Source organism: Anoplophora glabripennis, unplaced genomic scaffold, assembly GCF_000390285.2.
Source record: "Anoplophora glabripennis isolate ALB-LARVAE unplaced genomic scaffold, Agla_2.0 scaffold1390, whole genome shotgun sequence".
Taxonomy (NCBI): Eukaryota; Metazoa; Arthropoda; class Insecta; order Coleoptera; family Cerambycidae; genus Anoplophora; species Anoplophora glabripennis.
The window spans coordinates 41124-52249 of NW_019417476.1; the positions used below are offsets into that span (position 1 = coordinate 41124).

The 11126-nt window shown below is 36.5% G+C and overlaps 2 protein-coding genes and 2 long non-coding RNA genes across 4 annotated transcripts; 2 read left to right on the plus strand and 2 right to left on the minus strand.

Annotated features, from left to right (window-relative positions):
- Positions 1-860: 860 nt before the first annotated feature.
- LOC108914761 (prostatic spermine-binding protein-like) lies at positions 861-1609 on the plus strand. The gene is made up of 4 exons (XM_018720641.1): positions 861-936; positions 1051-1211; positions 1291-1405; positions 1530-1609. The coding sequence occupies exons 1-4, from the start codon at positions 861-863 to the stop codon at positions 1607-1609; spliced, it is 432 nt and encodes a 143-aa protein (XP_018576157.1).
- A 1295-nt stretch (positions 1610-2904) lies between these two features.
- Positions 2905-3347, plus strand: LOC111692368. Its single transcript, XR_002763212.1, has 2 exons — positions 2905-2993; positions 3050-3347. It is a non-coding gene; the product is annotated as an uncharacterized LOC111692368 (long non-coding RNA).
- A 276-nt stretch (positions 3348-3623) lies between these two features.
- On the minus strand, positions 3624-4198 carry LOC111692369. The gene is made up of 2 exons (XR_002763213.1): positions 4129-4198; positions 3624-4047 (listed from the first exon to the last, which is right to left on the minus strand). It is a non-coding gene; the product is annotated as an uncharacterized LOC111692369 (long non-coding RNA).
- Positions 4199-9868: 5670 nt separating this feature from the next.
- On the minus strand, positions 9869-10696 carry LOC108914762. The gene has a single exon (XM_018720642.1). The coding sequence runs from the start codon at positions 10694-10696 to the stop codon at positions 9869-9871; it is 828 nt and encodes a 275-aa protein (XP_018576158.1).
- Between the last annotated feature and the right edge of the window lie 430 nt (positions 10697-11126).

Genomic DNA, 11126 nt, shown 5'->3' on the forward strand with positions numbered 1-11126 from the left:
GATGGTTAATTAAGATTTTAAAATTTTATTTGTTCACCTACAACGGCACGCCAAAGATATTTTACGGCCCACTTTCAAACAGATTATAAACTTAAAGTTTCATAGCTCCATAATGTTTCATTTCTGCTCAGTGAAATATCTTAGCGTATACCGAGGCTTGGAAAAATCAGAACTTGTATAAAGTTTTAACTTTGCAATTTTAATTTCTTTTGGTATTTTTCTTATAAAAATACCTGGCGCCCTCATCAGACTTGAATTATCGGACATCTAGGCAGATGCTTCCATGTATACACAAGTATATGCTTAACAGGACCAAGAAACTCTTTTCATAACTTTTGTCTTATTGCTTTTAAAGTCAATACTACTTATATTACATAATATAAACGTGGTTGACGTTCAAACGCGGGAAATGTATATTCATGTGTGTATATGTAACAATATTTGATCTTTTACATTAATTTACTTTTCACAACTTAACTAATTGACTTTCTCAAGGAGGGTTAAGGCCTGTGACTTGTCGGAATCTGTCGTTATCTAAGCTTTATTAGTAAAATTACTTTCATCCTAAATCATTAACCTTTCGAGCCATTCCCACGCGAAGTCGATTGTAAAATCGCCCCTGAGATTTCTCTAAATTTATCAAATAGTTCGTACTTATTGGTTCTTGTAGCTAAAGCTACTGGGCATAGTATTTAATAAATTTTGGCATAGTTTAATCGTATTGCGTCTCCACCGTCATGATGACGCTTGGCGAGCCTCATGCGATCCGGGAACAGCGTCTCGGGAATGAATCCGCGGCGTCTGGTCCAGCGATAAGAACCGAAGTAAGACGACACTATTTTTAAAACTTGCTACACAGAATGTTTCACGAAATCGACCCACATTTGAATGGTGATAATAATGTAGATGGTGGTGATGTACATGATGTAAATAATGGTAATGTAGATGATGGCGATGTAGATAATGGTGGTGTAGATGATGGTGACGTAGATGATGGTGGCGTAGATGATGGCAATGTAGATGATGGCGATGTAGATGATGGTGATGTAGATGATGGTGATGTACATGATGGTGATATAGATGTTGCTGTAGTAGATGATGGTAATGTAGATAATGGCGATGTAAATGATGGTCAGGTAGATGACGGTGATGTAGATTATGGTGATGTGGATGGTGGCGATGTAGATGGTTGTGATGAAGATGATGCCAATGTAGGTGATGGTGATGTAGATGATGGCGATGTAGATTATGGTGATGTAGATGATGGTGGTGTAGATCATGGCGATATAGATGAGTGATGTAGATGATGACGATGTAGATGTTGATGATGGAGATGGAGATTATGGTGATGTAGATAATAGCGATGTAGATTATGGTGATGTTGATGATGACGATGTAAATGATGGTAATGTAAATGACGGTGCTGTAGATGATGTTGCAATTATGGTGATGTAGATGATAGCGATGTAGATGAAGGCGATGTAGATGATAATGCTGGAGATTATAGTGCTGAAGATTATGTTATGTAGATGAGGGCGATGTGGTTGATAGTGATGTAGATGATGGCGATGTAGATGATGCGATGGTGCTGTGGATCATGGTGATGTAGATGATGGTAATGTGGATGAAGGTGTGATGATTTAAAAAACATACGCGCAAGAGAGTGTTCCGTGAAGCGGCTAGGCGCGGGGCGAAGCCCCCAGCTGGCCTTCCTTCGTACGAACGTCGTATTTTGACGGTGATTTTTTCCCTCTTCCCAGTGAATTTTCGGTTTTTCGGGGGGTCCGCGCGACCGACCGCGGCTTTTAGCGGGGAAGTGAGACGCAGATACTCGGAAACGCGCTCCATCGGAAGCGTTTCGGGGTCGACTTCTCCGACCGAGGGTTCTTTTTCCTGGAGGGATCGGGACTTCCTTCCGCTTTTACGCGAAAATTTCGTCCTTTCCGAGCGTCTCTGGCGTATTTTTGCGGCGTATTTTTTACTTTTTAACGCCGAAAATTTTATAAAGCCCGGATTATTTCGGCGAAAACGCCGTTTTCGCGACGGCGTAATTTTTTTCCCTCGCTCGATCGGCCTTCGCTTTCTGCGCGAGGACGAAGCCCTGGCTTTTCTCTCGGCGTACGTACCGCGCCCGAGGACTGAGGAAGCCCGCGTTGGCCCCCCGAGACGCCTTTCCGGCGACGCGTCGCGACGATCTCTCTCTTCTATATCTCCATCAACTTTTTTTAGGTCGAATGTAACAAAATTTAAGACCGGCATTAGCGATATAAAATTTGTGCATTCAACCATGGGCGTCTCTTGGGTCAGGTGAAAAGAGAACGTACTTTCCGCGGCTCTTACTAGATGTTGGCAGAGTTTGCGCGGCCGAATTCTTCACGAGTGACGTCACGATACCTTTCCCTTTCCGCGAAAAATTATATTCGGCCCTCACAGTAGCCCCAGAGGGTCGTAAGCGATGGTATTAAACCCTTCGACAAAAAATTTTGCGAGTTTATGACAGCCGATGACAGCGCCGTGACTAACGTCACTTTGATATCACAAGATGGCGGCCACCGTTTGATCGTACGAAAATCGGAAATTTTCAACTTTATGTGCACCCATTTGTGTAAATCACGCTAGCGGAGGCCGTTTTACATCGTATTCTTTGGTTTTGTGAAGATTTGGTATAGTTTTTTTCCCAAGAAAAAAATTACGTTCAACACCGGTCCCATGGGCTTATGTTATAGGTCGGGGCCCCACGTATGCTTTGTGATCTGGATTGTCAGTGAAATACATTCTTCTAACTTAACATATGGACAGGTAAATAACACTGTAAGCTTTAACATAACCTTTACCCATTCATTAAAAATAATAATAACCTCTTCCAGTACAAATCTGCAAGATTCATAAACTGTCAAGTAAAATAAACCTGTAAATTGAGAAAAGCCAGTTCCAAGTTTACTCAGAAGACAAATATTTGGCCTGGGGGCGTTTTGCAAAAACCCTTTCGACAGGTATAGTATATGTATTTTTTTACCCGGCTGTTGGTAGAATCTAACATAAATTTTAGTTTTCCAGTTGAAACTAGGCTGTAGATGAATGTAAATATAGTGCACAGTGTGGAAGTTTTGTTTAATTGGTTTATAAGAATCCACCACTACATTCCTACACTCTTGCCGTTTTAAGGAGGACCCCTGGAAACCACCAGTGCATAAAGAATGATTTAAATAAAACATCTTTGTTGGTCTTCTGCTATACGTTACATATACAATGTCACATTATGCATACAGTTACACTCCCAGCATATTATATAAAATATACAGATGTGTGTTCAATTTTACCCATAATAAACACAATTTTTTAGTTAGCAAATTTTGTAAGGTAATTTCAATAAATGTTTTTTTGTCATTTGAAAAACTCAGGTTTTAATACATTCCGAGAGGTCTGAAATAAGTATAAACGATAAAAATATTTGTATAACGTTGATAAACATTTGAAAAAAAATAATGTAATAAAAATATTAACCATTTAGTTTTATATATATATATACGGTAAGTAATTATATTATTTATGTTTAAATATCCACTGTTGTCACAGAAAAAACACAATTTTCTTTCACAATCAATCATAAATAATACACATTCTTTTTTATTTATATTTAATATTATCAATTACATACATCTGAATAAATACTGTACTACTGTACCGGCATTTCTGTACTAATAACATTAATTCTAAATACATAACCCTATCTTCTGCTATCACATGTCAACTGGATTAAAACATTATTTTTATATCTTCCATTTAACTTTATAACATTGACATTTTAACCCATTACCATTTACGATGGAGTTAAAATACATTATATTTGAGGGATTTCTTATTTTTCACAACACTCAAAGAACACAGTATTTTTACTTAAAAAAATATTTCTGTTTAACATCACAATTAACGTTTTACTTATTCAGCAGCAAGACAAAATACTACATGTATCACAGTTAAATAATCCAAGTAAAACTTCTTTTTCTTCAGCTTCTTCAACTTCCAGCATTGTTTAAATAACAGCATCTAAAAGAAATATTTTTCTGTAATTTATTTTTCTAACAGAAAACATTTGTTTGATTGTTTCTAATTTCTATAGGTACATACCTTTCAAGTTTTGATTCCAACAGCTTTTACTAATATAATAATTATACATCAACTACAAATTTCCATATTACTTCAAAATATACTTCTAAAAAACGTGCTGTATTTTTCTCTTTTGCGAGTAAATATAATTATATAACTGCTTTGAATATTGAACTAATTGTGTTTAACAGTGGACTGTATTTTATTTTTGATGCAAATGTGAATTACATAACAAAAACGTGTTGTCACTTTGACACTTTTTAGCCAACCAACATTTTTTAAGAAAACTGTGAAACTAGCATGCGGTCACAGAGGCGTGCCTAAAACAAGCTGCAACATAGACCGCCGCTCTTGAACGGCTAAGCCTTCAATAAGTACATATTATGATATACATAAAGGCATAAAATACATAGTTACTAGGTACTTGACAAATAATGAATGCTGAACATGAAATGTGAATTTGATTTAAACAATATCTAAGTCTAAATAGGGTCTGTCTAAATCGAAATCTTACAGATTTTTGTCGTAGCACGTTTCACTTCACCATTTACGGTTTTCACTTGCACTACGCGAACTATTCTGGTTCCGATGGTACGGTGGCCAACTCGGGTTACACACTCTAGCTCAACCATAATTGACCATGTTTTCACAAATATGATACGGAATAGTCTTACAGCTGTAGTTGACAATGATGTATCTGACCATAGAACGGTGCTGTTTCAGATTGATTACGGGCGAGATGAGGAGCCTTTTCCGGCCTCTCACTTTCGGAGAAGCTTTAATAATATCGAAGAGTTTCGATTAGATCTATTGAGAGAGCAATGGGCTATGGTATACAATACTTCTGATATAAATATTGCATATGAAGGTTTTCATAATACTTTTTTATATCACTTCAATAAAAGTTTTCCTCGGCGGAAATTTTATAAGAAAAGTCATAAGTGGTGGGTAAATGACGCTGTAAGAACATCCAGTGTTAAACTGAAGGACTTGCATATTTTGAGAGCTTTGTATCCTGAGTTGAACCCCTTTTATAAAATCGCAAGAAAAGCACATGCCGAATTAGTTGGTAGAACAAAAAAGGAATTCTATCAAAGTAAAATTGTAAATTCTGATAACCCAACCCGTACCGCTTGGAGAGTAATCTCAGAACTGTCCAATAAGTCTAACATTGTAAAAAATATAAGTATAAAATTAGATAATGGAGAATTGTGTACTGATCCACTGTCTGTAGCTTCAATCTTCAATGATTATTTTATAGATGCTCCCCTTAAGTTGATTGAGAATATTCCATTGGCTAATAATAATTACCCCATTCTTAGCCAAAATCAAGTGTACCCTTCTTTTTTTATTCAACCGTATTCGTCTGACGAGTTGTTGATTTTATTAGGAAATAAATTAAAAAATAAAAATTCATCGGGACCGGATGACGTTCCGGCTTTCATCATAAAAAAAGTTCTGACAGCTATTGTAAAACCTCTTTGTTATTTAATTAATTTGTCCTTTCAGACTGGGTCATTTCCAGACTATCTGAAAATTGGAAAGGTTGTACCTGTTTTTAAAAAACACGATTGTCATAATCTGGAAAATTATAGGCCAGTGTCTGTCCCTTCGTGTTTTTCCAAAATATTCGAATATTGTTTTCACGATAGATTAGTAAAATTTCTCAACAAATATGATATTGTTACAGATAAACAACATGGGTTCTGTGCGGGTAAATCAACCACAACCGCTTTGCACTCGTTTTGTGAAAGGGTTATTGAGCTTATGGAGGCAGGCGAGTGTCCTGTTGGGATTTTCTGTGATCTCAGCAGGGCATTCGACTGTGTGAATCATGAAAAATTATTACAAAAGCTAGATGGCTATGGTATACGGGGGGTGGCCTATGAATGGATTTCTTCATTTCTCAAAAATAGAACACAATATGTAAGCATTTCTTGTTCCTCAGTTGGTACCGTTCAAAGAATAAATTCAGGATACAAGGAAGTGGGTATGGGTGTGCCACAGGGCTCGATATTGGGACCTGTATTATTTGTGTTGTACACGAGTGAACTTGATAGCTTAATCTCCGCTGCATTCCCAGTTATGTATGCTGACGATACGTCGCTAATTGTATCTGATAAAACTGATGATGCACTGGCACTCAAATGCAACTCGGTCCTAAATAATGTTAGCAATTGGTGTGGCTCTCACTCATTATATTTTAATCCCTCAAAAACATCTTACATTAGATTTCATAATTATCAGAAAGAATGTTCTAAACTAAATGTTCAGGTATACAATTCTCCATTGTCTGATACTATAACAACCGTCAATTTTCTAGGTTTCACATTGGATGAGTGCCTAAATTGGAAAGAGCACTGCACCAGCCTTATAGCAAAATTAAATTCTCTGTGTTACTTGTTTAGAAACTTGAAATCAGTTCTGACGAAGCAACAACTTATGAATTTGTATTACGCTCAAGTTGACTCCCGTTTGAGATACGGTGTATGTTTTTGGGGGGATACTACCCTATCACCTGGTGTATTTATTGCCCAGAAACGGATATTGAGATGTATTGCGGGTATTCCAAGTTATCACACGTGCAAAGCTTTGTTTAGGGAATTTGGTGTGTTAACTCTTTCAGGATTATTAATTTTTGAACTGTGCATATATATTTTTAAAAATCGAGCAACATTCAAAATGAACAGGGACATTCACTCAATTAATACGCGTCAAAATAGTGACTTTCGGATGCCCCTATATAAATCTAATATATCACGAAATTCCCCTAACTATCTTGGTTTGAAGCTTTTCAATCATCTGCCAGAGGAACTAAAGCGAATCCAGTTTTTTAAAAGTTTTAAATGTAAATTAAAGTTATTTTTAGTGGACAGGTCTATTTATTCTGTAGATGAATTTCTGTCATCTTAGGTTAAGTAATATTGACTATTCCTATATATGTGTACACATGTCTTAGAGGAAAATAAATGCATTATTATTATTATTATTATTATTACACCATCTGTGCCAGGATGCAGCTTGGTGATTCTACCTAAAGGCCAATTCATTGGTGGAAAACCTTCATCTTTCAAAAGAACCATGTCGACTACCTGGATATCATTAATCTAGTTAAATTTCCATTTAACTCGTTGCTGCAACGTTGTCAAATATTCCGAACTCCATCGCTTCCAAAAATGCTGTATGATTTGTTAAAGTCTTTGGTAGTGTGAGAGCCGGTTTACAGGTACGTTTTTCAGGCGGAATGGAATTGAGTACATCGCCAATCAAAAAATGACTCGGTGTTAAGGCCATAAGATCGGTGGAATCGTTTGATAGAGGTGTGATCGGCCGGGAATTCAATATCGCCTCTATCTGCGCAAACACAGTATTTAGCTCCTCAAAAGTGAGGTGTGCATTTCCTATGATTCGCTTGACATGAAACTTAGCAGATTTAACTGCCGCCTCCCAGATACCTCCCATGTGCGGAGATCTAGCAGGTATGAAGTGCCAGCAAATATTGTTTGTTTTGTATTTGTAAATTGAAAAATTGTTCATTTCAGGACCGAGATCTCGCGATAACAAGCTTCTATCCTTTTAAATTCATTATTAGCACCGCGAAAATTGGAAGCATTGTCCGAGTATAAATTTTTGCAAATACCACGCCTTGAGATAAATCTCTTTAGCGCATTCAAAAATGAATTCGTGCTAAGATCACCTGCCAATTCCAGATGCACGGCCTTTGTGGTAAAACAAACAAACAAGCATAAAAAACACTTGACAATTTTACGGTTACGAGTCTTACCATCCTTTATTAAAAATGGGCCTGCGTAATCTACGCCGCAATTGTAAAATGGTCTAGCAGGTTGTACGCGTTGTTCAGGTAAGTCTGCCATAAGTGGCTTCGTGGTAAGCGGTTTTGCCTTGAAACATACTATACAACCGTGTAAGATTTTTCGCACTGAGCTACGACATCTTATTGGCCAGTATTTTAGACGTAACATTGCTAAAGTTAGTTGTAATCCTGCATGAAAATTTCTAATATGCTCGTTCATGATTATTAAATTTGTTAATAAGTGCTTATTCGACAAAATAATTGGATATTTTTGATCGAATGGAACCTTTGATTTGGAAATTCTACCGCCTACTCGCATAATACCTTCCCTGTCTATAAACGGATTTAATGATGTTAGCTTACTGTTTTTCGATACACAATTGTTTTTTCTTAACTTAGAAGTCTTCATTGAATTCGGATAGTTGTGAAATACGTATTAAAACGTTTAACGCTTGAGTCAACTCATTTGTACTTAAAGGACCGGTTAATTTATTTGATTTGTTTGTTTGTTTAAAGTGTTATTTTTAAATCTAAGACAATAAGCGGTTACTCGCTTTAAGTTGTCTAAAGATGAAAACTTTCTGAAAATATCATTTTCCGGGGTAGCTGCAAGTGTTATTAATTTAGTCGGTTTTAGTTCGGGAATATTTTCTGTGGGTATATCGTTATGAGTGCTCCATTGCTGTGGATCATCGGAGAGCCATGCTGGCCCTGACCACCATAATGACGACTCTAATAATTTCTGAGGCGTGCAACCACGAGAAATTATGTCAGCCGGGTTTTCGTTTGATCTTACGTGGTTCCAATCAGATATATTTGTGATCCGTTGGATTTCTGCCACTCTGTTTCGTACAAATGTTTGCCACTGAATAACTGGAGCAGATAACCATGCTAGCACAATAGTTGAATCGCACCAGTAATATATACGTGATAAGTTAATATTTAATGCTTTAACTACTTTATTGTGAGTTGTGCTGAGAGTACCGCTTCACAAAGCTCTAGCCTGGGCAATGTTATACTCTTCAGCGGAGCTACTCGCGACTTCGCGCATATTAAGCGTGTAGCTACTCTGCCTTCTCGCTCAGTTGTTCTAAGATACACACAAACTCCATACGCTGCTTCTGAAGCATCGCAAAACCTATGGATTTGAAAATTTATCGCATTAGGTAGTGCTATGTGTCGTGGAATTATTAAATTATTTAATAATGAGCCTTGATTAATAAATTCGCACCACTCTGTATATATGTCTATGGGAATTGACTCGTCCCAATTTACTTGTAATTGCCACAATTTTTGCATGATTATTTTTCCACGTATTGTTATAGGACCTATTAATCCTAGAGGATCAAAAATTTGTGCTAAACTACACAAAATTGTTCTTTTTGTTACTACACGATTATCTTGTTTTTCGCTTGCTGTAATTTGAAAAGTATAACTTCGCGCGTTCCATAAAAGACCTAGAGTTTTAATGCATGAATTGTCAGATATAATAAACTGGGGTAAATTGTTTTCAGTGTTTCCGGTACTACTTAAAATGTGCGTATTGTTAGCAACCCATTTTCTTAGTTGAAAATAGCCCTCTTTAAGGATTTGATCGATTTCTTGCTTGAGCTTAATTACTTCATCTAGATTGTTTGATCCAGTAATAAGATCATCCATGTAAAAATCGGTTAATATGACTTGACTTGCTTTAGGAAAATTTGTTTGATTTTGTAAAGCCAATTCATGTAGGCAGCGAGTTGCGATAAATGATGCTGGAGAAGTACCATACGTTAACGTGTTTAGCTTATAATCTTGCAATACTTGATCGGGTGCTTCGCGCCAAAGAATGCGTTGCATGTCGCGTTGCTCTTCAGTTACTAATATTTGACGATACATCTTCGCAATATCAGCCTTTATGACATATGTGTGCTTTCTGAATTTTACCAATATAGAAAAGATATCGTCCTAAATTGTTGGGCCCGTTAATAGATTATAATTGAGAGATAAACCCGTCTCCGATTTTGCAGACGCGTCGAAAACCACTCTTAATTTTGTGGTCAAGCTCGCTTCTTTGAGTACGCTATGATGTGGTAAATAATATACCGAATGTTTATTTTCGTCGAGTTCTGCAACGGAAGGCATATCATTGTCTGTTATTTTAGTCATGTGACCAAACGCTTGATATTCGCGCATAAATTCCGTGTATTGCTGCTTTAAATCAGCGTTATAGCCTAATCTTTTTTCTAATGCTAGAAAATGTTTCTTCGCGCTGTCTCTAGTATTACCGAAATCAACAAATGATTCGCGAGTTGGTAATTCAATGATAAACCGACCTGATTCATCGAGTTTTGTCTTTTCGATAAATACTTGTTCGCATTGGTTTTCTTCTAGCGATAACTCACGATGATCTATAAATTCTTCGATTTTCCAGAATTTTTCTAGTTGCCGCTCTAAACCGATTGTCGATAAATTACATTGAACTGTAGCGTTATTTAAATTTAGTTGTATTGGACCAGAAAATAACCATCCAAATTTGGATTTTTGTAATATAGGCTTGTCTGCACCAATGCGTATTTGTCCTACGCAGAGGAGTTCCCAGAACATGCTCGCTCCGATTAGTAAATCTATCTGAGATGAACTATTAAATGTTGGATCTGCTAATGTGATATTTTCTGGAATGTTTAGGTTTGTATCGTCAAAAGATATAAATGGAATGTTATCCGTGATGTGATTAATAATTAGTAATGAGATTTCCTTTTGATAAGCATTGTGCATAGATTTTATTATTGTCATTGTTTTCCCAAATATATTAGTTAAAGATTGTCCAATGCCTGAAACAGGTACATTTATTTTGCACTTATTTAATCCTAATTTTGTGAATAAACTAGTTGTGATGAAATTGGATTGGGATCCATTGTCTAACAATGCTCTGCACTGTATAAAATTGTTGTGTTTATCTTTAATGTAAATTAATGCTGTTGATAGTAAAATGTGTGGTTCATGTTTTGTACTAGAATGTGCATTGATAGACGATATGACTTGATTCTGATTGCATATATCGGGTGAATTAGAATTAGCTTGCGAGTTGTTTTCGTTTTGAGCCGTGTTATTCGTTTGCTTTGCTGAATGATCATCATTATCGTGAATGTGAAGTAAACTATTGTTTTTTGTTGCAAAATTTACAGTTACTGGATCTACATTCTGCGTTAAAATGACCTGCACG